At 52.6% G+C, this 25,828-nt stretch overlaps 1 protein-coding gene across 1 annotated transcript; it reads right to left on the minus strand.

Annotated features, from left to right (window-relative positions):
- Nucleotides 1-359: 359 nt before the first annotated feature.
- NCLIV_056000 (hypothetical protein) lies at nt 360-25,005 on the minus strand (the record flags this gene model as incomplete). Its single annotated transcript, XM_003885154.1, has 32 exons — nt 360-666; nt 1,721-1,880; nt 2,244-2,569; nt 3,081-3,259; nt 3,929-4,084; nt 4,945-5,039; nt 5,510-5,648; nt 5,960-6,222; nt 7,518-7,972; nt 8,092-8,163; nt 8,729-8,773; nt 9,728-9,772; nt 10,198-10,621; nt 11,197-11,399; nt 11,764-11,969; nt 12,583-12,717; nt 13,150-13,242; nt 13,507-13,610; nt 13,974-14,094; nt 14,428-14,526; nt 14,929-14,997; nt 16,773-16,942; nt 17,166-17,425; nt 17,823-18,388; nt 21,090-21,166; nt 21,621-21,780; nt 22,061-22,234; nt 23,030-23,158; nt 23,451-23,491; nt 23,813-23,984; nt 24,546-24,687; nt 24,815-25,005. 32 exons carry the CDS (start codon nt 25,003-25,005, stop codon nt 360-362), a joined length of 5,778 nt encoding a protein of 1,925 aa, XP_003885203.1.
- Between the last annotated feature and the right edge of the window lie 823 nt (nt 25,006-25,828).

Raw genomic sequence — 25,828 nt, forward strand, 5'->3', positions numbered from 1 at the left:
GCTGCTCGGCGCCTTCACAGGTTTCGTCTCTCGCCTTTGGCGTCAAACTGCCTTTACCATTTTTCTTCGGTTGCTACACCTTCTGGCGTCTACGCAGTGTTTGTTCCCTTGCTATCCCCCCCGCTTCTTAACACCTTGCGCAAAGTATCTATCTGTGGTAATTTCCGGTTCGTCCTTGTGTCCCTCGCGCGCCGCCGTGTCTCGGTGATGTCAGGCATCTGGAGCTGCCTTCTGCCCGTGAGGTGTTTTTGGCGGCAAATAAAATGCCTGCAACTCATCCCTGTGTTCTCGAAGGAACTCAATTAACTCGGCCTGTATCATTCGCCTCATGTCTCTGTCCACGTCTTCGTGTAGAGATGCTAAGCGGTCTGCTTGCAAACGGATTTGTTCAAACTGTCTTTGTTTGGAAAGAGATTCTCCTGCTGGGAAAGAGTCGCCACGGTCGCCGAGGTCTGCTTTCTGGCGGAGTTTCTGGCTGTCCACAGTGTCACCTCCATCGAAATCTGGGCCACCGACTTCAGATGCAGTTCCTGTCCGTGAAGACGGCGTCGCTCTGTGCGAGCGCAAGGCGGACTTGTCCCCGTTTCTCGGGGACAAGACTCCTGACCCAGGGAGGTCTGACGACGCTTCCGGGGGAGGGTTGTCTTCACGTTGTTCTCGCAGAAACTGAGAAAGAATGCCAGCAAGAGGACGTGCAGGAAAGTGGGAAAAAAGAGACTATAGAGAAGCAGACGCCCGCAGTGTGACATTTTGTGATAATGCGCAACGGCAAAGGGACACGCATTTCCTCTTCCCTGGGTTCTCTCGATCGGGAAGCTAGCAAAGGTTCCGGCATGTCTAGTCTGTTTTCAGGGGGCGAACTTCGCTTCAGAGCGCCACAAACCTGTATTGCAGTTTGAACATATTGCTTGATACGGCCATCCTTAGCTAAGCGCCTCTGCTGCAGCCTTATAAATGTTGCCATTCTGAGATGTCGAACACAAGAAGCGGGGCTGCTCGAAAATGGACACTGTGCGTGAAGGAAAGGTGAGAAGGCATGCGCGCAAAGCGTCCAAAACAACTGTTGAATGGAAAGAAAAAGATAAACGGTTGACATCCTAGTCGGCAAGGCAAGGGGGCTATAACGGGCACTTCACAACTGCGCGCGCCTGCTAGCTTCAGACGGGTAGAACACATGGGTATCAGGCTACGTGCCACAAAAGAGACTGGACGTGGAAAAGCCAGTTTCCCTTTCGGTTTGTCAGCCTATCTCGGTTTTCCTCGTGCATTTCCTTCTCTCACGTCTGTGCTCGATTCTAAGCGTATTCTTTGTTGCATGTTTCCCTTTTTTGGTCTGCTGACGGCAGCGGGGCAACGGCCCTTCACCTTCTTTTGTTTCTTATCCGCGTGGATCTCTTCTTGTTCATCCAGCGGTAGTTGTTTCGCTTCTACTGGGCGTCTTTCCTCTGGTGACGCGCATCCCTTATCTCCTCGATCTGCCTGCTTCTTCCCTCGGGGTTTCCTTCTATCTCCCTGGGTCCTTTTCGGGTCTTTGTTTCCTCCCGTCAGATTTCTCTTTCTTTGGCCTGTTCCCAGTCATTCCCTTCATCCTGTAGCACTTATCACGGTTGGTGGGAACTTTCTGGGAGGTCACAAGGCGAACCACCACGCCTCGTCAGAGGAAACGGAGAAATCGCGACAGCTGTCCTTGAGTTTCGTTCGCTCAGGTGTCTGTTCTCACCGCGAGTGAAGTAGAGCTTCGAACCAGTGTTCGTCCTCGCTGAAAAAAGCCATCAAGTCTGCCACATCTCCTCCTTGTCTCTTTTCTTGAACCCTGCTAAAGAAGCTAATAGGTAAGCCCATGAGGAAGAAGAAGGCGTCCAGACGCAGTCGCGTTGGTCCTGCAAGAGCAATGAACAAAGGCAATCCAAGATCAGGGGAGATTCGGGCCAGTAACGGCACTGAATCGACGTGGGAAAAAATCGGCCAGCTTCAATCTGTCCCTTCACTACATGGGCGATCTGCGATGTGCGACCGTACCCGCAATGAATGACAATGAAACCGTGTTCTGTCGAGTTGCAAGGGGAGTTCATGCATCCCTGCGTATGCTTGTCTTGCGTGCGTTTTACACGATTACGTTTCTGCTGCACGGATGCTTTAACGAGCGCGGTTATGCACTCTCGGTCACCTGGTCTTCTCTCGCCCTCGGCAATCTGTAACGCATCCTATCTGTCGTGTCGTGGATGCCTGTGGCGACTTCGTACCAAGATACTTGAATTGACGCATCCGTTGCAGAGCATCGAGGTCGATCTGGGTGATCTGGCCCTCGACGGACAGAAGGTGTTTCCACGTTTCTGCGTGGCCAGCGTTCGATTCAATCGCATCCCCCCAGTTAAGTTCAAGTGTGTCGGTGGCTATTCGGTTGTCGTTGTTCTTCTCAGGTTCTTCTTCGTTTCCCGACTCATCGGCTGCTGCCGGGAGAAGCCGCGAACGTGCTGTACGGTGGACCGACGCCGCGGAGTCAGAAGACGAGGAGCGAGAACGCGAGTGTGGGGAGGAGGGTGCACGGGGAAAGTGAGACGAAGGCTGACTGGAAAGGAGACAAGAAGACGACCTTTGAGGAGGGGAATACGAGGATGGAGAGTCCGGAGCAGCATCCGACGAGGAGGAATGTGAAGGAGGAATGTCAGTGGACGGCGGATGACAATGCCGCGCGTGATGAGCAGCGTTCTTCGTTGATGGTTGCGACGGCCACCAGGTATGTCTGAAAAGACACGAAGCGTGTCGAGACAAATACCACTGAGGTCTGCGATACTTACGAGATGTTTGGGAAGGCAGGACACCACATATATATAGATATATATACATAGATGTGCATATGAGAATGTATATGCGGAAATTCACTTGCGTCTGTGCGCCCTCGCGTGATTTTACCCACAGGTATGCGGACAGATCATCTGGTGTTGGCTTGTGTTGCTCGCGTAATTCACGAAAGGGCTCGTAATCCTTTGGGGCTACGAGGAAGCAAGTGGAAACATGAGTTGATTCTGCATGTTGCGTTTTCTCGTTTTTGCACGGACTTTGAGAGGCAGCCAGTGCACAGGGAAAGACGGTAAAAGTTGAGGCCACCCGGAAGGCCGCCTTGGACGCATAGCGGGAACTTGAACCGAGGAAGGCAAGTCAGCCGACTCTTGTCGCCTCGTTCTTTTCCGGTATCCGGCGGGCGATTGAGGTACGCCTGCAGCTCCTCCACGGTTGGGGCTGCAAACAACTCCTCTACCTGGGAACAAAGGAGAAAACACCGAACGAACGAGCAAGACATGGATCAGAAACGGATGACTGGAAACACACGGTGGACAACGAAAGGTGGGAGAGGACCACCGAAAGAATGGACAGAGGGAACACTGCCTTCGACAGTTGCCTTTGCTGGACAGCCTGTAACTGTTGCGCTGTTCGAGGGTTATTGGTTGCCCCGTCTCTCGTACAGGAAGGCAACGCGAAGGCAAAGAGACAAGCCTTGAAAGGGCCACCGTCGTTCGCCCTCTCTGTGAAGACTGATGTGCATATCGGTACGTGTCTAGTCCCTGTTCGTGCACGCCCCTCACGATGCCACCCCGCTCACATACGGAACGATACACCGGGCATGTCGCCGGGAGTGTGAACGCGGAAACGGTTTACCCAGACACGTGTAGGTACATACACCAGGCTCTCTGGCCTATGATGAAGCAGAAGATAACTGCCGCAGAGCGTGCACGGTCTCTGGTGAAAAACGTTGCGTCGAAGACGCCAGAAAAGGGAAGAGATCCGGTTTCCCTCCACGAGTTTTAAAGTGACGCGGCTGCATGACGTACGCTTCCGGCGAATCCAAAACATCTGGAACGCTCGCAGCCGTCATCTGCCTGGCGCGTTTCTCGCTGTTGCCACGTTGTTTACGTTGTGTTTTGCTCACCGAGGCAAACGGGACAAGGAACTCTTTTGGCGGCCGTAAGATACGCGTGTCGAGGAGATGGTCTCCGAAGAACGGCGAAGAAGCCGGCGGATGGCGAGGGCTCAGAAAGAGAGGATTGAGGCGCCGTATTACCGAAGCCGCAAGATAGCAGCCAATCTGAAGGAGGGACAGAGCGGCGAAACACTCGGACAACGAAGTACAGGACCAGGGGGGAAAACCGCGAAGGTGGCTGCGGAGATGAACCGCAGAGAGACGTGTACAGGGGCTGTGGCGAACAAAGCGAGGACCGAAAGGGGGCCACAAGGGAGGCGACGGGGAAAGGCCAGTCCCGCGAAGCCAGCTGTAGAACGATAGACTCCTCTTCCTCACTTTTGATTTGTACTTTCCGTCGCACATGTGCGCCCTCACCTCTCTTCCACTGTAGCTGTCCTGTTTCAGATTGGTTTTCCGAGTCGGTCGGTACTCCCGAGAAAACTCACAAAGGGAACCTCCACCGTAGATAAAAGGATCACTTGTCTGGGCAAGTGCGAGCACAGAAGGAACATTCAATCATGAATCGCTGAGTCGAGCAACAGAGAGCGGAACAGACACACGCAATTGACAGTGGCAGACGCTAGCGAAAACCCGCCACGTATATCCGCCAACGTTTCCGTTACCTTGAAACTCACCATTTTGTTCCGTGGTTCCCCTTTGCATGGTGAGATGCTCACGCGTCAACATCAGGCCCCGTTAATCCCTCTTCCGTTCTCTCAGTGAGGCGCGTGTTATTTTGATTAACAATGGGTTCATGTAGAACCTCTACCTCTGTCCCTCCTTTTCGCTTCAGCCGTCAGCCTTCTCCTCATGTCTGTTTCGAGCACCTTCCTTGACCCACTGCGTGTGTGCGGCTAGTCCCTCTCTAAAACCGTTCGTATTGGCAGATCCGAACTTGGTGTGGGTTCCGACAGTGTTGTTTGTCTTTTCGCCCATGCGCATATTTTGCAGTCGCCGCACAAAACGGCGAGGCGATCGCTTACTAGGAAACGGTGGTTGACGACGAGTCTGCCATCGTACACGAGACCGCTTCGATGAATGGCTTCAAACATATCGCTGTCTACGTTCCTCTGGTCAGCTGTGAGAAGCACACGGCACGCGAGAGACTGCAGACGCGAGGTCGGAACGTTTTCTTGTATCACAGGCGGGAAGGGCGATGTGACTGATGGACCGTTGAACGGTTTGAGTTGGTTTCCGCGTGCCATGGCGCCTGACGGAAAACGAAAGAGACAGGAAGGCCAGCGCAAGCGACTCGTTACCGTGAACGCGTGCCGACGATGATTGGCAACACTTGTCAAAGAGAGCAGTTTCACGTTTGAACCGATGTGAAGCTTCATCTTATGATCTGTCCTACCCTGCCAGAGAACGTTTCGTCCCTGCCACACTGCGATCGTGAGTTCCGAGAGCGCAACAAACGGTGCGCCGGTGAGAGGCGATGACCAGCGACAGGTGACTGTACCGCCCAGATTGTCCTTTTCTTTCCGACCACACCCGGCTCTGCAAAAAAAAAGTTTAGAAGCTGCCTTTCTGAGCTTCGGCTCCACTTACACCCTCCAGATTGCCAGTCATCCGCAAGCTCATCCATAAAACTTCGCCGAGACTGGACGATGTCGTCTTCGTCTTTGAAGGCAACGACACCGCGCGGCGAGAGGGAGCACGCAGCAACTTCGGAGACGCCTTTCTCTGTCTACAAAGGCGACGGTCCAAACCGCGGAGACAACGAAACGAAGAACATCTATTCACTCGAGTTACCAGTTTTCTGGCATCCCCCTGCACTCGCGTTGCTATTCGGTTACATCACTGTGTGTCCACGTGATCTGGGGACGACTCCAATGGACATGACAACCGTCCAGGCGAGAACGTGAACTGGTAGCATTTGTTAGAGTTCTGTGACCCATTCGGGTTTGTTTGTGTAATCGAATTTTGAACTACGTGCCGAAAACGGCCGGAGAGTTCCCCTTTTAGAGAAGCACTAACGGTTTGTGTCTTGTGACGTACCCCTTCAAGGCCTGCGTCTTCCAGCAAAATGGATTTCAATCGGCCACGTCCATCTGGAACCACGCCTCTCAAAGTGTATCCGTCCAAAAGCGTCACACCGATGTTTACGAGCAGATCGTGGCACTTGCTTTCCATCGGATCTCCTTCGACGAATTCCGAAACGGGGAGCATCTCATCCTCTTGATCTTGCGGCTCTGCGTGGGTGACAAGGCAGGAGGAACGGCTCAGCCGGAGGACCACAGAATGCATGAGAGAAGCTTTGTCTGAGTCAGCAAAAGGGGAAGACAAGAAAACGAAGAAGAGGAAGCGAGCATCAAGGGCTGCTCTGGAAAGTCTGTCGCACCTTCAATGAAGGCAGCGAAACTCGACAGCATCAGACGTGACTGATTGATTCTCTTTCAGAAACGCTGCAGCTGTCCACAGCGCTCTCGCGCAAAGGCTGTCCACGCCGAGAGCATCTCACGAGTTTGACTTGAAGCTACTGGGATACCCACGACTGCGGAGTGACAAGTTCAACTGGTATTGCTGTGTCTCCTCGTTAAATCAGCATGATCCAAGGACACGCACCGCTGGCAGTTGCTTTCGATCTGAGGGGCAAACCAAGGAAAAAAGTCGCCGCAAAACAGGATCGCCATAGCCTTTTCCAGCATATCTGAGTGCAGTCAGTGGAGTTCAGCTGCCTTAGAAACAACAGTAAGAAGTGCTGCACTTCTTCCCTTTGAATTCAACTTGGTTTGCGGTAATGTGAGATACCCAAGTCCAGGGATAACGAGACACAGACCGTCCATAATGAAGGCCGTCGGAACTGTGTTTCCAGAGGAATGGCCTCCGAAAAGAGTACGGCAGTCCCTGTGGGACCACATCGGTCGGAGACGGCTGGTCGTGCCTTGGACTGCGCTCGTCTTAGAATCGAGCCCTCCGTTGTGCTCTCTTATATATCGTTGAAAGCGAATTCGAGAGAGAGGAGAATTTCTCAAATATCTTACGGAGATTTTCTCAAATATCTTACAGAGAGCGACACTGGCAAGGCAGTCCACATCTCGAACGCGCGACAATACTTCTGAGGATAAGTATTTCACTGTGCAGTCCCGCTAACCTTGGAGGAAGAATTAAAGTGATTTTCTGAGCAGGCACGTCCCGGCTAAGCAGCCCATGGATTAGGCAGTATGCATCCAGGGATCGCCCGTAGACTACGGCAGAGGTTAGAGGATTCCATCTCAGCGGAACCAGGTAGGGTCCTGAACGCACAGGTTCCCTCCAGCGGCAATACGCGTGTTGGGTTGGCACGGGCTCGAGACGGAATGCTCAAGAACAAAGCGGTACTGCACTTCTCTTCGCATATGGACGAAGGCTTTCGACGCAACTGAGATATCCACGCCGCGTCCTCTCCATTGGTAGGCCGTGGGAACGAGGACGCGAACAAAGTACAGCCAACGCATTCACAGACTCGCTGCTTCCTTCAGAACATTCGGGTTTCACCCTCTTCTGTCCTTTCTGATAGCGGCGAAGCAAATGCATTTCTTCAACGAAGCCAGGAGAGCGCGCCGGAGCTATTTACCTGATTCCTCAAGAAGATCGTACAGCCACGGGTCCGCAGAGGAGATGCATCCATTGACTCGTTGAAGCGCTCTCGGACTTGGGGCCTTGCGTCTTCCAGCGCCTGTTTGGTCACCGTGCTTCATCATTGTTGGTGACTTGGAATTCATGTGAATCTCCTGCAGTCCCCAACTCCTCAACCCGATCGACTGGAGGGCTGCATCTTGCATACCCGTGGCCAGGACGAGAAAGTCATAGGGGAGCACTGGGCTGTCGAGGTCACCTTCGCCTGAGTGATTGTCGTTCGCACTCGTATTCTCAGTTGACAGTCCCTCTTCGCCACGTGTACCGGAGCGCCTGGAAGCCCCGATGATGTCCGTGCGACCGCCGGCATCGAGGTAGATCAACTTGTTTCGCCGATCGATCCGGTGAATTCTCCGGTCAACGACTCGCACACGCAGGTCGAGCAGCAGTCTCCTACAGAAACGAGCAAGCGCCAATCCAGCGCAGACATTCGAAGCTGGAGAGAAAAGGAACGTACGTGGCGCGTTTGCTTCCGAGTACCACAAAAACCGGAACAGTAATGCAGCGCATACCTGATTTCCGAGGCTTCATCGTAGTCAGCCGTACTCTGCGAAAGGAGCGGTTTCACATCCCGATTGACCAGCCTGGCGGAACGCACAGAAAAAGAAAAGGACTCTAGTGGCCGAAAATGTGATTGTCTGTTCTAGGACAAACGACGGCACCGCGTGCCTCAAACACAAGGATAGGTCCATCTTTGGATTACCCGCAGGAAGTCGTGTGGCGCAGCCGACGCCATTACGGAAGAAAGACAGAACTTTCAGGAGTGGCTGATCAGGCGACTTTCAGGATAGGACAGGCAGGCCAGAAATGCAACAAACGATATCACGACATCACGCCTCAGCTAGAAAGGAGAAGCGTTGTCTACGTGTCTCTCCCCGTATGCGTTTAACAACCATGGCCGCCGTGCAGTGACCGTGGACGTCACCTCTAGCACAGAACAGTTGTCTACACATGCGTCTGGAAGGCAATGATATTTCTCTCTGCGGGCACACGCAACTGCTCCTGTGTCAGCTTTTTTCCTCATTCACCCCGGCGCTGTCGATCAGCACTGAATTGGATTGCCAGAGTGTTTCGCGGCCATTAGAGCCGGCGAATCCCCCCCACGCCCCTGAATGCTTCGTTGCCAACTCGAACCACAAAAAGTCTTACGGGAGGCCTCCGGGGGCCAGGAGAGTCACGTCTTTGAACAGGAAACTGCGATTGGCGAATAGAAGATGCTTCAAGAAGGAATAAGCTGTTGAGGAGAAGCCGACGACGACGATCCGATGAAAGAACGTGAACGTGTAAGAAGAAAGAAATGACGGGCGGCATATCAAAAGGGAGATGGCCTGAAAACAGGAGTCAAGTTTATCGGCCAACGAAGAGGCAAGCATGACAGACAGCGAGCGCGTATTCGGCGCCACAGGAACGCGCAACAGTCACAAGGTGTTCATTTCACGCATGCGAAAGAACACCGAAATTACTTAATAGTTCCCGATACACTACGCCTTGTGTTGTGACTGGCGTGGACCATTGCAGGCACCGGTGAATATGACCGTAGGCACATTCAGACACAAATGGGTAAATAGAGTACGGGTGGATGAGCCACATGCAGATGCACTTTGGTAGAGTAAATTTTCTTTTGGCAAACTGTATCTACGCATATTTTTGTATATGGATCAAGTGGGTAAGGCTAACTTTGTCCGCTTGTGTCTGGGGTGCTACGGTTCTGCCCCCCACATGCTTGGGTGTATATCTATATCTATATCTATCTATCTATCTATCTATATATATATATATATATACATACATATGTATACATATATATATATATATATATATGAATATATATATACGAATATATATATATATATATATATATATGCCGTCCGCCACTCCGTAGAATGCCAGGATTCATTGTATCATGATACTTCACTGGGTCTTGCCTGATGGGTTTTGAAGAAATGCAAGGCTTCTTGGACGGGTCGACGACGCCCCCCGACTGTTGCCGTAATTTTATCCGGCTGCGGGCTTGGGCCAAGCTGAGAGGTTCCGTTTGTTGCAGAGACGAAAAAGCCATGGTCAGGTCTAATCGTGTCGACGTATTTGATGGCTGATATTGCCTTGGGCTTCACTGGGAAGAAGCGGTAGAATGAAGGTGATACATACCCCTTCGGCTCCACAACCATGTGCAGCAGCTTCGCTCCTGTTAAGCTGAGTGAGAAAGCCCATACACGTTTCAAACCTTCTGGTACTGCTCAGTCGTGGCGCCAAGATCGTCAGAGTACAAACGCACAGACATGCCGCGCACACGCTCGCTTGCCCCACGTTTTCGGTGCAAGGCGAGTACATACACAGGGCTGCTTGAGGCGAAGTCTGAGCGGTTCTCGGAAAAGGCTCGAATGGTCCCCTGGGAGTGTGACACGGTCTGTGGGCTAGACAGACGTTTCCTTGCCGTTTTGAAACCAACGTGCTTGTCAGCTTTTGCAGAGGTGCTTTCAGATGAAGCAAGCATGCCTTGCTCCATGTTTCGCAATGCCGAACACGTCGAAAACCATCGCGCTGCTATCAATTCGTTTGCTGGTTTCCCCAAGCCCCACGGCGGGTGTGGCCTTTGGAACGTTTCTTGTGCGCCTTACCGCATAGCCTCTCTAAGAAGCAGTGACTCGTGGTACTGAAATGCGGAGTCGAGTAGGCATACATCGATGACTGCATGCCCGCCGAACGCGTCGTAGCTGAGCTTCGCTTCGATCTCCTCGTCTGGTTCAGATTCGTCCATGGCCACAACGCGGCGTAACTTGCGTGTAGCTTCTCTTCTGGATCGTCGCTCCTCCAGGACCTCGCGTACCTCCTGCATTTTCCGCTTCTGGTAATGCAGAATGTACGGCTCTAGTTGGTATTTGAGCATCATGTCTTGTAGCTCTGCGGCGTGAACAATGCGAACTTCCGCAATCGCCACTGCTTCACCGCAGGCGACGCCGACGACGACAAAGCGCTCAGGGGGACAGTCTAGATTGCTGCTCGACCTCCGCGAGACTGTTGCTGTTGCCGAATCCGGTCTCGCTGAGGAGTCGAGGAAATCGAAGAGGAATGAAAAAAGAAAGGGTTGGATTTCAGAAAAGATCGCACGGTGAATCCATACGGGGTCGAACCACTTCTTGCCAATTGGTGTCCTCTGCGAGACCGCGTCGCGTGGCGTTGTCTCGCGTTATCCAGTGGCACATGCAGCTGGTACAGTATCAAACAGTGTCACACAGGTGTATACGGCAGAGCGGTTTCCGTCCTCATCGAACAAACTATTACGGCTCGGCGCAGTGTTGGTCTGGTGCCTGGCGACGGCCGTTGGAGTTAGAGTCATATTTGGAGCCGAGTCGTGTATTTCAGTGCATCTGCGAGGAGGGTCTCCCAGAGGAATCTGCCAATAAGATATCCACAATTACTCCATGCATTCTCTACATGATGCTCTCGTCGGCCTTCGTAGTAGCGGTGTGCTGGCGACTTTTAACGATGAACATCTTGCGTGTTAAAGGAGCTTCGTCAACAGATGTGTCGCCTTGCTTCTGTACATAGGTGTCTGAGAAATGGCTCGGCAGTCTGCATGCCCCTCGCGAACTTCCGCGTGAAAGATGTACAATCACTGGCGATTTCTGGCGTCTCATTCTCTCCCATTTGCGAAGCTGCGAGCGAGTCGGCAATCGCATCCTCGCAGCTGCTTGCCGCCCCATCAGAGTCGTTGGCGTTCGGGTCCTCAACGGCGTTCATGACAGCTTCTTGACTCAGCCGCAGGCCGACGCTCGCCGCTCTTTCGAGGACTGCCGCAACATCCGTCTCGCGCATCTCCCTAGAGAAAGGGCGACACTGAGCACGCCTCCATCAGAGTCGAAAGTCACACCGAGCAAGTGAACGCTATCGCCTGTAAAAGCCGTGAACAGGAGCTACCGCGTCAGGCGCTGGAGATCCGAAAAGGTAACACTCCACGTTCGGCGAATGCCGACCGCGTCGTTTGACACACCAGTCACCCCCTGCGTTCCTAGAGCAGCCTTTGTTACCCCTGCTGATCCGTTTGACACACCAGTCACCCCCTGCGTTCCTAGAGCAGCCTTTGTTACCCCTGTCGATCCCGCCCGCTCTTGCGGAGGTGACGATCGGACGGGACGTAGCTCCTCCATCGGTCCGTCGTATACGACTGCAGCGGGGTTGGTTACCTGAACAGGGGCGTGGTCAGGAGTGTCTGCCGGTGAAGGAGGAAAAGCAGTTGGTTGGAAGAACTCGTTTGTCTCTTCCTCTCTGGACTAAAGTAACGCAGAAAGGGTAGCACTGGCGCGGAGGGAGGCTGCAGGATTACGCAGTAGTCCTTGTCTTTGAAAACTGAAAACGCGGGCACGATCAGCTCGAGGGCCTGGGCGTGCCGCTGCGAACGGAAACAAACATGCACGCAGTCCTGTACCCACTTCAACTTTTAAGCGGTCCGCTCCTCAGTAAAGACGCCTGTTCCCCATGAGGCTTTCTGTGGCAGAAACCCTTGCAACGCGCGCGTTAGCACGACATGACGCTTGCCATTCGTCTTATTGCCTACGCGTCCAACTGCATTTCCTCCGGAAGGTGACATGTCGCTTTAGTGTTTGCGGGTGTTCTTTCGCGTGTCAGTCCGTCTCTCGCTGACAACCGGATCGTGTTTCACTGAGATGTAGAAGGCCTAGAGTGCTGTTAGGGATGAAAGCGACCTTCGCAGGGTGGGCGGGCGAATGTGATTGCGTGCTTCACAGACAAACTGCCTGCCGTGTGCTGAGATGCAGTCGAAACGGGGTGTGTGAAGACAGGTCAGAACAGCGTAGGAGGTTTCGAGGGTCCAATAAGAGACACTGTAGGACCGGTCAAACGCGACATCACCATTAGGTTTCGGAATGTTCATGCATTTGCGTCAATGCGAACCCTAGAAGACGTAAGCTGGCCGTCGAGAATGTTTCCGTATGGTTCAAGCAGAGAGTGGCCGCCATCCCGGGATTCTGGGCCAGACGCCTCACCTGCTTGTCCAGTCCGAAAATATTGATAGCGAAGGCGTTTTTGTGATCTATTGGGAGCTTTTGAAGCCATCCCGGAGTCCCGTACGTCATTGCAAAACACTCCAGGGCCGCTCGAGAGAGACGCTGAAGTGCACTCTGTAATAAGCAAGGCGGGACACGTGCATCCTCCTGGGGATAGGCTGTTCCATAATCCCGTACCTCACTGAAACGGACGGGGCGCCGAACGAGGGAGCGCGATCAAACCGCTTGAAACCTTTAAGCAACTCTCTCGGTTATAGCAGCGGGGCAAGTTCCGTTATGATCGCGTTGCCGGTCGCGTGCATCGGCAGGTTCGAATAGAGATGTCAAAATTAGGCAAACGAAGAAGAGTTGTCATCCTTCGTTAGGACGTAAGGACAACTGTGTAAGTCCGTGGTGTAGTAGGACGAAACCTGCCGCGTGTGGCTCGGCCCCACTGGTCATGGAGAAGACAAAGATTTTACGTTCCGACTCCTTGTGAGGCTGGCACCCTTCCTTCCAGCCTCTACCATCATGATCTAGAGGCCACGTGGAGTTCACTGGGCTTACTTTTAACCTCTCCTTGGAAATGTCGGCCGCTGGGTGATACAGCGGGACGTCGCTCCACCAGTGAAGGCACAGGAGGAGAATCGAAATATCTTCCTGCAAAACAGCGGAAAGCGAGTCACACGCCAGCAGGTTGTTGCGCGTAGGAATCGAAAAGCGCCTGTCCGCTCGATGATATTCGGGTTGACGGGTACTGCGAATGAGACGCATCAAGCAGGCGCTTTGGGGTGGAAACAGAGGACAAAATTTCCTCAATGCACGGACACCCTTTGACGTGGATGAAAGATGGGGAAAGCGACGATGGAAACGCCGTATATGCCAAGGGTGCTCGTGCCTAAAGTTCTAATCTAAATTTCTTACAGGTGGCATGCAGAGCTCAGGCTGAGTCAGCAGAAGCTCCCAGAACTGGTAGAGTTTGACGCTGGAGTCGTACATGTCTCGATCCGACTCCGGTATCACCTCTCCTGCCAGGGAGAAAAAGGCGTCCCAGCATCAGAAACGGCAAACTGAATAGCGTGAGCTATCCAACCGCCTAAGGAATGATATCGGAATGAGAGACGGACGACAAAGGAGTCACGGTCAGTGATTCCGGAGCCGAAAGCGAGATACCCGCCGACGAATGGGCTGCTCGACGCTGTGGATCCTTTCGCCCCTTTCCGGTGCCAAGGCACAGGTAATAAACCATTCACGTTGGTGGCCGCCTACAGCAGAGCGGACCTTACCTGTCCTGGTGCTTCTCCTTCGATCGGTAGATGCAAGAGAACTGCGTCGGTGCGGATTTTTCCCGTAGCAGATGGAGTTGAATTGAGTGATGCTGGAATTTCTACCTAAACGGTGAGACGGGATGTCTCCGTACCCGCCGCCTCCTCCAGGGTTTGATTCCGCTTTGGCAAAAAGTGTGGCCAGTACTTCCCACTTTTCGAGAAGGAATGAAGCCACTCGCTGTCTCTGTAGATACGAAAAACAACTTGCGTACGGTTTTACTGACTAGCAGCAGAACGAACGCACCGCCGCACGGTGCGGCCCTTCGGCCGTGCGTGTACGTGTTTCTTCGGAAAAAATATCTTATTGTTGCTACATACCAACTGATTTCGGGGTCAGGGCGACCGGACTTTAACCCAGTTTTGTCGTTGTTCGATTTGTCAGCAGCGCGCAGTGCAAGTCCCTCCTCACGGTTGACTCCTGTGAGACGGTACTCCGACTCGAGGCGCGACTCGGTCGTCATCGTGTACAAGTCTTACGGCCGTGAAAGTGTGTCAAAAACATGGCGTGGAGACTTACCTCAAGACAGTCGATACTCATAAATACCTTGAATGCCGAAAGAGCTTGGCCTATAGTTATTGCTGATGCAGATCTCAGGGAGGCGTCTGTGAAGTGGACCTGCGCGCGACAAACGTAGCGCGGCTTCGGCAGTGACATCCCTCGAACGGCGCTCACGAGTTAGAAGCGCAAGCACCACAGGCTACAGTTAATGCGCAGCTAGCTGAATCTTCGGGGTCGAAGCGCTGGGTCGTGGCACCGAGGTACAGAAAACCCTCCACGAAGTGTTGATTTAGCACCTCCCCAAACATTTGTCGTGTCATGCAGAGTCAGCGGGATCTCCGGGCAGAGCACGGAGAGAAAGGGTTGAGTCCGCATGCACCCGACTGCTAAGAACAGTGCTGTACATTTCTGCAGCGGTTTGTCACTGCATAGGTTTAAAGGAAGATGATCGTTTGTCTGTTTCTAGGTGTTCAGAAGCGACCTAGCGACAAGAAGGCGTGCTCCTGCTCACACTGTTACCTGCCAGATGATCAACATAAGCGCCTCCTTAATGTCCAGCACTTGGTTCAGCTCGTGAAGTTGGGGGACCTGACGGGGTACATGACCGTTCTGGGATCACAAATCAGTATGTTTGAATTCACTCCATAAAAACATCGGTCCACCTGCCAACGTTCAATCGGGGCCACGTAGTCTACTACGGTTTCACAAAGCTCTGCATTTTTGTGGCTGCAGTCCTTTCGCGCAGGCATCGTTGAAAGGGTTTCAGCTGCATCGAGCGCAGATCGCGGAGCCGAGTCACCTGAGCACAGCGGGTGGAGCTGCGCCTCCCACGAGGATGCTACGTCACGTCTACTGAATTCATCTCCCACCTTCTTCAAAGTCTGAAATAGGCCAAAAACAGGTATCAGACCTTCTTCATTCTGGTGCACCGACGTGAACAATGCTTTGAAGCCACCTGTGCGAATCCATGCCAGCGCGAGAAACTAGAACATCTTGATGGATGTGCTGGCGAGGCACGCTTCAGGGCTGTGCAGCTCTAATAGCGTCGAGTTTGCACATCCAGCTCCGATTGAGAGTATCCTGTCGAGGAGCGGCGTCATTCTGCTAGTTCCTGGGATGTGTTTCTGTGTAGGTTTTCCCAGGGTCGCTAGGATGTCTCCTCGCCAGCTTTCGTTTCTGCATATGTGCTTCTTTCCAAATGTTGAGGCAGCGGATAGCAGGGTGGCTGAGTTCCCACATCCGGTCGGCTTCTTAGTTGGGTGTTTCAGTCGGTCGCGTGCATGTGCCCCGGTGGTGGTGGGACATCCGCGGTAAGGCGTGAAACGTGAATCGCCTGAGGCCGCAACATCCTAATATGGAGACACCTATCTGACAGGAGCCGCGGGCGCGTCATACGGCTGCTTTCTTGTCCGACACATCGCGATGTTACCGCGAAGGTCCACTGTCTTCGCCAGCTACTCGTGAGTGCTAGGGTAGCGCGTCCTCACCGGGGACCTTTTGGATCGTTTCTTGTAACAACTCGCCAAGATCAGACCCGTATGAAGGATCCCGAGCTACTGCAAAAGGGAACACAGAGCGAGGGCGGTCGTGCGACTATCCCACCCCACGAACACCTGCTGGCAGGAGCAACGGTACTCCCGCTTAGAAGCATATTTCGGGCGTGGTGTAGCACCTCCTACGGAGGTTCACTGCCCGTCTTTCCTGCATTCCCTACACTTGACCCATCAGTAGTTCTTAGCTGAGTTCCTTCATTCGAGGGCCGAAAAAAACAGGCAAGCAAGTGCAGGTGAACAGGTGGTCCCATGCATGGCGGACAAGCAAAAGTCCGGCAGAAACCTGTGTGTCATCTCTATTCTCCGCCGGTACCCGGATCGTCCATGCTAGTTGCAGATGTTTACAAAACCGTAACTTCAACACACTCCTCATTCTCCGAGAAGCTTCAGTTGCTTGTTGCTATGTAGAGGCTGAGACGCATGCTTAATACCGTGTGATCTAAGCTGGGAAAAAACGAAGCATGGCTTCAGTGTAGGAACTGATTCGCGACTCCCTGAATAGCTCTTACTGCCGGGCATGCCTCCACTCGGGGACAACAACTGGGTCCCTCGATGCTGCATAAAAGTCTGACGGCAGCACCAGATACCGAAGCGCCCGCGCAGAAGTCATGAGCAAGCAGCCGGAAGCAAGTAGTCTTAAGTCCTGCTCTGCACTTTGGTAAAAGTTCACAATTGCCTTTCATGGTAGAAGTGCTCTGGGCAGAGGTGCTGTCGCCATATCATCGTGGGTCACGGCTTAACGAGCCGGATGCTGGATCGAGCTGGAGCTGCAGAAAGGCAAAGCGCGAAACATTTTGAGCAAACGCGTACCCTTGTGGTCCTGATCTTGTTCATGTATTCTCGATCAACCAGGAAGTCGTAGTTCTCGAGCTCAAAGCAGTTGTTTAGGAAATTGATGTCAATATCAGTTGTAAAGGATGCCAGGCCAACTGCGAATCCATCCGCCTCTGCAGCCAAGCACTTGTTCCGATCATCCTGGCCTGACATACATACGCATAATCACTGTAGTCCTCGACAAAGTGAACTGCGTCGATCGAACAGAGCAGTTGATCCGCATTCCATGGTCTTGTTGCAGACAAACGACGCCAGGTATCTACACGTTCGAGGTTCACCCAGATGGGCTCAACAGATTGAACGGTTTAATATTGAGGCGTGGCGCTGTTTCGGTCTGTTCTAAAGGTGAGGAGTCGCTTGGTGACTAACCGCCGATCAACTCCGCTAGAAAGAATTCCCCGTAGTCCGCCGGCCGGAGTTCCGTCGCTGAATCGAAGACTTTGACAAGGTCATCGTAATCCTCAACCTCCGCCGGTCGTATCTTCAGAGGCTTTATACAGTCGTCTCGAGTGCAGAAGTGAACTGTAAGAGCACCTGCCTCTTTAGGGCAAATCTGCTGAGGAGTGAGAGGAGTGAAAGTGTCGAACAGTTTCGGTAGCAGGGCCGGGCTCTCTGTCAGGTAGTCGGTTCTGCAGTTCAGTCGCGGAGAGGCCACAGCAAGTAAAAACAACAAATACCTGACTCGTTTGGTTGACCGGCGTGATCACGTTGTAACACATCGAGGCTGGCATCTACTTCGTAGTACGTGAAGAGAGACATCGCCGACGATGATTTGTCAGATGAAAAACACTGGTGCAAGAACGTTCCTTGTCAGCGCGTGTGGTGGCTTTATGAACAACACCAATTGTAACATAGTATCTCTCCTAGAAGCGGCTTCCTGCAGCGTTGGGCATACTAGAGAAGCTTACAGGATACTCCAGGTAAGTTTAACGAAGCGCAGGGTGCCCATGGATTTGAAAGGTGAGGGGGATGTATGGCGCGTTCCAACGCGATATCGCGCAACTGCCTCGATGGCTTCCGCCTTACCTATTGAAGACTGCAAGGTTCCGCAGCTCGAAGGCTGATGCGAACGTAGCCTCGACCATCGATGCTAGGACGGCATTAGCCGTAGTCGAACTGTAAACGAGGAAGCCGATCCATAGAGTGTTACTCGGAGTAATCAGCGGCTCGTCAGAACGCAGAGTGGCGGTAGACTGAGCGGTGTCCCTTTCACATCTTCCGCTGGACGTCAGCGTTCCCCTCGGTCGATCGGTTGCAGTACCTGACAGGCACCCCACGCCGTTGATGGAGTAAGTTGCTTGAAGCCATTCAGGCCATTTGTACAAGAAGGAAGAGAGGCTTTCTTCTTTTGTTTGTATTTCACTCGTCAGCAGGCGAGGTGAGTGATTCAAAGCTACAAACCCAATAATTTTTCCGTCTGCATCTTCAGCGACGAGACTCTGATAGCTCTCGTCAACAAGGTCCTCAAGGAAGTCGAGGTCTGCTGGGGATGATGTTGTCTCGATACCGAAGAAAGCAAGGAGTTCTTTTCCGAGTCGTTCTTCTTGACTCGCCCCGGCATAGTCTTCCTCACGTGGCGCTGCTAAGACCTCCTGTATCAGGCGTTGTATCTCCGGACAATCTTCCTTGCAGGCAAACCGGGTACCAGTCGGACGGGATTGGTGGCCCGGAACCGATCGGCCGTTGACTGGCAGATCGTAACTCGTCGATCTCTCTGGTTCCAGCCCTTGAGGACACTGGTGAAAGTCCTGTGGCCGCCGCTTTTCTACGGGATCTTCCATGGTGCTCCCAACAGCTCCACCGTTGGCTATAGAATCCATATCCTTCGAAGCTACTCGTCTGGAGACGCTAGCTGCGATACGCAAGATCTCCGATAAAGCGGAAAGCCTTCTCGGAGGTACAGGGAGACTACGGAACTGGGTGTCCCATGCCCTCCGAGGCGGCCAGAGCAGTGTCTACTCAGGCGACTCCTTACGGCAAGCGCTACCAGTCGTGTCGCTTTGATCTTTGGCGTGGCCTGGCCATTGCGAAATGCGAGGCCTCTGCCCTGCGGCATCCACCGTCTATGAAGTCGATCAAGAGGAACCGCCCAGATATATCAAAGTCACCTCACAAGAAGGCTTCCCCTGATAGTGAGCAGGGAAAGGAGTTTACAGCAGTTTACTTTAAACGCGTCACATGTGCGGAGCATCGCATGCAAGCCCCCGCACATGTATCGATCTTTGCTTCTGAAGCTTCCCACCGAAGAAACGTGCCGTGCTACATACAATTGTTTCTGTACTCTCTCCAGACTCTGCAACATCGAGCTGTTTTTACAAGTTCGTCCAGGGGACTGTGAACATTGGCGATCTCTCAAGATAGAAAAACCTTCTGTGGACGGCGCGCTTGCAATCGCACCGTCGCCTGCTTTCCCGCCCCACACTCTACGTCGTTTTGAGCTACGTAGAATCGAGTTCTTTCTTCTGTATGGAGTCTCATGCAGCCGGCTAACTATCGTCTCGCGGTTTTCCTCAGCATGATGTCGTTCAATACAGTTTTCCTCGGGCGCCTGGACACCAGAGAGGTGGAGACCTATGTACGGAAACGTTCCGTTGGTACGTCCTGCTTCCCAAAGACACTCTGTTTTGGTCGTACTGTATACAACCCAGCCCGTTGTATTCATTCCATCTCCTCATATAACTATTATAATGCAACCCAGCAGCGATTTTTTAAGTGACATACGTCCACCGACGAAGGATGTACAGCCAGTCCTGTTAGCACAGTCAAATTCTGGAGCCGTTGGCTATTTGCACAGACGTCGATTTCCGCGTGAAGGAGCATTTTCAGCGAGTGTTGGTGCTCACAATCGTACGCTGAAGTCACCTGCCACCAGAACAAACGGATAGTCGACGAACGCTTTCGTGCCCCAGAAATCAAGAGTGAATCGAAAGTATTGGCGGGCGGCAAGCGCATGAAAGCGCATGAACGATGTGATCAAGATGGTCCTCGTAACTGCTATTGCTCGGAGTGGTTGGGCAGATGGCTGGGCGCGGAGCTTTCACGTTCTTGTTTAGTTCGTTGTAGACGGCCAAGAGTAAGGCATCTGAACTACTCGTCTCACTGTATCGCAAATTGCACAGCGCCTTGATGAAGTTACCCCGGAACACGGTGATGTGTGCGGGAAAGTGGAATGGTTCTTCCTCATAGCGGAAATGGGAACCAGCACGAGAATGAATTACAAGTTTTAGTACGTGCTAACAAGTCAAAATAACTCCCATTGTCATCTAGTTTTTCTGCAGTGACGGGAAGCGATAGAAAACCCAGGTATCGCGCGAAAGAGCGCACTTCGGGGGGCACGCACACCATTCTGTAGAAACCATGAGATTTCTTATGTCCGAGAGTTATTTTTTTGCAGCCAAAAGTTTTTATTACGGCAGGGTGTGTTACCTACAGCAGGAGAGCCACCAGTAAAGCGAGCGACACTGAAACGGTGACTGTTTCCGTGCATAGACACCCCGTCCAAAAACGGGCTCCCGTCGGTCCACCAAGTGGGCACAGTGAAGAGCTTCAGAAGTGATCGCGTCAGGCAGCTAGCAGCTTTGGACCTGTGGTATTTCAGTGACTGGTCGGCGGATGTTCTACGCGACAGTGGCTACCGGCTTGTCGCACAAAGTATAGAGTCTCTCGGCAGGTTCGACGTTACAATGTCGGTTGGTCAACGTTCCTCGTAGGTGATAGGAAACGCATTATGAGTGGTTTTTGTCGCAGCCTCTGTTTCCAAAAACGATGCGTCGTCCCCTGATTCTGTGTAAATCTGTATCCGGAATCGGACAAAGTCCAGACAGCATCGCCCATGCATGCCGCCACAAAATCTAAGGCCAGTCACTTCCACCGCACGCAGCTGCGGTTCTGCGTCGTTTTGCTCATCAAATGAGCTTCATGCATACTCCACACGACTTCTACGAACTCTGATAGAGGCAACCAGAGGAGCTAGAAGGCCCGCTGGTTCCTAGTCTTCTGGTGGATGGCCTCTATTGAGGAGACCATCGCCAGCTCCTTCGCTCTTTGTATCGTTAGGTGGTGTTTGTCACCGAGAGATTCCTTCAGGCCCTGCACTGCCTGCACCATTGTCACATACAGGACCAGCAACGGTGCACACACGTTGGAAGCCTCTGCCTCCTTAGAATAACAAGGAGATAGCGCTGAGAAAGAGTTGTTTTGAACGGTTACGGAACAGTCAATAACAGGACGTGTCACCCTTGCTGCTGGCAGTATCTTTCGCCAGTCCAATGTTTCGGATCACAGAATCCTTACTGCCTCGAGATTTGCGACAGCGGGGCCAAATTCTTTGACGTGGGCCTGCAGAAGACCAAGAGCTGCTCGTGCGCCGTCTGCACGAAAACAGTCAGAATACTGAACCGATAAATCCGTCTTAAATTTTGAACCACTCAAGCATAACGCCCAGAGAGGCAGCTGCCAAATTTTGGAGAGCTCGATCAGGGGAATGCAGCATCACGCCGACGACGCAGTTCAAACGAGTCCACGATAGGATGCATCGGAGTTTGGAGAGAGTTTAGTTGCCGATGAAGTGGCACCATGCCAAACGGCAGGGGGAAGCCGTTTCCGGCTGACTGTTCACCGCCCCGTTTTCAGTGCACTTCCTCAAGAAGAGCGTAAACAAATCCGGCCATGCCTGTGGAGGCTGAGGCTGCCGATCCTCCTCCTGGACTTTTATTTCCCAGCGGTGTTTGCGAATTATTGACAACTCGCGTGGCTTACGAACACGGGCACAGCCTGCTGCCGCACACCAGCAGCAGTATGGTTCACCCCGCCATCACTCCTCACTTGTGCATCTGTGGTCACGGCCCAGCGTTTGCTCGGTTTGCTGGTGGATGTGGTGCATAATTTCGATAGCCTCTTGGATTTCTATCTCATCTGCAGGAGCCCTCGCAACATGCCAACACCCCGTGAGAACGATAGATATGACACTGGAGACCACCACATTCTAGTTTGGTATCATGGACCCCACAGGCGTCAAGCCATTGGATGCGGCTGAAATGCTCCATAGATATCTTCTCTGCTTCGCCTGATACAACTTGTATGACGGTAGAAAGTCACCAACGATGCAGCTTGCTTCCTTAGGAGAAGCCAGAGAACATTCAGCTTGTCAAACCACAGCGGTACCGACCGGTTGGCACTACGGACGTGCAACTCACGGGGAGAATGCTGGATTAATGTCTGCCGATATCTAGCAACCTCTTTAAAGTGTAGTAGCGATATCGTACATAAACTGCCGCTCCCTGACCCAAGTGTCTGTCGCCCGCAGAAGTTTGAGTATCGCCTCGCTGCGAGCTGCGAATGTACGCAGCATCAAACCACTTGATATAAATGTCGCAGACTTTTGCGTAGAACCGCATCGCGCAGTTATGTGACTTCTTGCTCTCCCTAAACGCCTGCGCCTGAGGGCAAGTGCACAGACGCCGGCACGGAACTGTGTCCGTGCGTCGTGGTGAGGCTGGTATTCTCCAGCATACTGCAAACGTCTCGATCCATCCCCTCAAAAATAGACGAATCGGTCCACGAACTTGGAGACAGACGTCAGTCCCTGTCTCCAGTTGGGACAGGGAGTGGGAGCAGACGAGGCTCCGCCTTACCATGTAAAAATACGAAGGCGCAGTTCTGAATGATTCGGCGCCGTGTTCACACGCTGCATAGTAAATCTGCACGCAGAACGGATCGATACTGTTTAGAGAGGAGGAAAAAAGTGTTGACAGAGTACCCAGGTCTGCAGCATCTATGCTGACAACGACAAACACTTGTCCAATGAAAAGGGTACGGGAGGAGGAATCACGGATCAAGGCATCTTACGATGCCGTGGTCGAGCCGGTGATGCGGTACCCTTGTGCATGAGAACGCTTTGTCAGATCTCTAGACCCCTTACTCCACAATGATACAACGCAAGTAAACTTCAGCGCGAAACGCTTATCCTTTGGCGCAACGATTGGATTGCCTCGGCAGGGATGGTTCTGCGAAGGCACCGCATTCTTGCGCTATCAGGCTCAGTTCCCACTCGTGAAGAGGAGGCCATCACAACGAACGAGGAACTGTCCGACCACATCATGACGATGTACAATATCTGGTCCTCTCAAGAAGCAAATCCAGGGGGCAGACAGTGTCTCAGCTGGACTAATATCAGCCACGTTTTTCGAGTTGGTCAACAATGGCTTTCTGGCGGTAACAGCATGCGGACTCACTGCGAGAGCGAATGCATTGAGAGCCTCATCGTGGCGCTGCTGAGCGGAATGCAGACGACCAATGTTGCGATACAGGTGCGGCCTCATTCGCTGACCCGCTTCTGGGTGCTTAAACAGGGACCAGTTGACCTATCCGCAGAAACACAACGACAAAAGCAGCACAACTGGCCTTTAGCTCGGTTCCGGCCATTATAACTGGAAGCCCCTCACTACGGGAGCTCCATTTTTTTGTTTCCTCATTAGGGAAAAACGGTACCTAACGCACGAACAGAAGACTATTGACGGCGGGCCGAAGTAAGCGTTCTGACGGCACGCTTGCTTCGCACGAGAATGGTTGAGCTACAAACCCCGTACATATCGTCCCGGTACACTTCTGGTGGCAGACCATCTTGACTATGGTCTGACAGTATGTCGAACGCACCAATGTCAGCAGCTCTTCAGCTGATTGGAGGCGTTGCAGTCCTGAAGGAAGACGAATCTAAGAGGAATTTCGAATGGTGTGGACGTTTCCCTCGACCTCACCACTCGTTCGCCTTATTGAACAAATTCGAAGGAACGGGAACTGCCGGAGCAGGTGGCCGCCCCCGTGTATATTCTCCGGTATCCCCGTTTCAATGTGGCCACTTAGTAGGTGTGCAATATCGAATTGCGACCACGGGTACTTGTGGTGCCTTTAGATGAGGGCGTCACTCCGGGGAGTCCTCAGTAGTCGTAGGTAAACCCTCTAGAAGTGCAGACACAGCCTCCCCGGGGTTGATGTCTAAAGACACGTGGGAGGCGTACCAAGGTGAACTTCTGCAAGCAGGAGTTGCGAAGACACCACCTCCATCGAGTCAGAGCCATACAGAGCTTCCGACATTTTCAACGCTTGAAGGGCGCCTGCTATCGCGAGGACGTACCGCCCCTGAACGACGAACTTCTGAGCCGTCGCCCGACTGATCTCCAAAATTTTGTGCTGGGAGCACAGAACAAAGCTGAAGATATATGACTTGCTAACCGAGCGGCGGGTGGATAAAAGCTGTCTGTAATCTCGTTTCACATGAACCCACAGACAACAGCTGGCGCCCCATTCCTTCATTGAAGATCTATGATGGTTCTTTCTATGTAGAGACGGACGCCGACGTCCTTACTGTTATTTCTACCTCTGCAGGGTGGCGAAAAAGTGGGTCTGCATTGATGTTCCCCACGTGATATTGCGTTCCCTATACAATTACACACTCAGAGCTTCAGATCAGACTATCAATCTCACTTGATCTAATATACGCTTTGGTCGAAAAATCTACACCGCATGCAAAAACAGACTGTCGACCAGGGTGTGCATCCATTTTTCTGAATACTCCAGTAAGGATCAGAGTCCCGGCAGAGCCAGCTACCTTCAGATCCATGCTGCCATTTATTCTCCGTTGTCCATGGCTTCGGCAAACACGGGCTTCCTTAATCGTTGCAGACAGCCACGCCGCTCACCATGGAAGCAGACAGGCTTCTGCTGTAGTGGAATCAGGGCTCGCTGGCGTACCCTAATGGAAATCAATTCTTTCTCCCTTTGTTGCCTATCCTTCTCGGTGCCCACGCGCTTCGATACTTCCCGTAGCTCTGAGACATCTTGGTGAATCTCGTGCAGAACCCCATACCAATCTGTTTCAAAGTGTTCTCTTGTGCTGGAGAGGCATCGCATAACAACGGAAACCTTTTGCAAAGAGGCATGGCATGCGGTCGCTTAACGATCGAGTAGCATAAGCATCGATTTCGTGTGATTGAGGCAACCTCGTTGTCGAGGGCGAGCACCTAAGAACACTGCGTCGACGCTGTTCCAGTCGGTCAATGAGGATGTACCGTGAAGAAGCCATGTTATCGGTTCCGTACCAGTAGTAGGTAGGGCATTCGCTGCACCGAAATTCAACCGGCTCGCCGCATATTTCGCACTTGAGGTTGACGCCTTTCGGGAGGGCAAGTCTCTGTATCTTGATGGCAGACATCGTGGCGTTTGGCAAGAAGAGGACTCATCCATGCCGTTCATCAATAAGTGGTTGAGCTGCCGAAAATGCGTTCGTTGCAAGGCATACACCCCACTTCTAAGAAAAAAGAAAAGGAAAACGTAGACTTGCACTCGCAAACGGGAATGGAGGAGGGTAACCTTCCCCAGTTGTTTCTCTTTCGTCAAACCCAGAGTCCCTGAATCAACCGAGAATTGGCTCTCTGCGGACTGCACAACAAACCGGTAGTGATGGATTTGGCGCCCGTTGTCAAATGAAAATCACCCGGCAGCCCAACACAGAGGAGACGGTCACGAATCCAAACGAAGTCCGGAGACAAAAATGCGGAACGACCCTTCCGGTTTCGGATTGATAGTGCGGCGAACCGGCACACCCAAATGTTTATCCTGCAGTCGCTATTCTGTCAAGGCAAGAAATGAGCGTGATGTCAGATGCTACGAGCCGCGGTCGCCTGCCATCAGGAAGCCAGGCGGAGGCTTCTGTCATATCAAGTGGCCGATTCTCTCAATTCCCTTTTTACGGTTGCAGCATTCACAACGGCTCGAGCTCCTCACGGCTCCGAGGGTACACTACACAATCTGGGTGATACTGCTTGGCGTCGAACTTTTCCAAGCAACCTAGGTTGGCTGCATACTCAGATTAGGAAAATGTTGCGTGCAGGTTTTGCTACGAAAGAATAATGTTTAGGCATCAGGCGTCCCATCCGAAGAGCTACGACTAACGGTTTTTTGCCCAGGTGATCGCTTTTGAACAACGATAACCAATGACTTTGGCGGTGTACACTTCCCGTCAGCGGCCGTGTTTG

The sequence above is a fragment of the Neospora caninum genome, chromosome XI (genome assembly GCF_000208865.1).
Source record: "Neospora caninum Liverpool complete genome, chromosome XI".
NCBI lineage: Eukaryota > Apicomplexa > Conoidasida > Eucoccidiorida > Sarcocystidae > Neospora > Neospora caninum.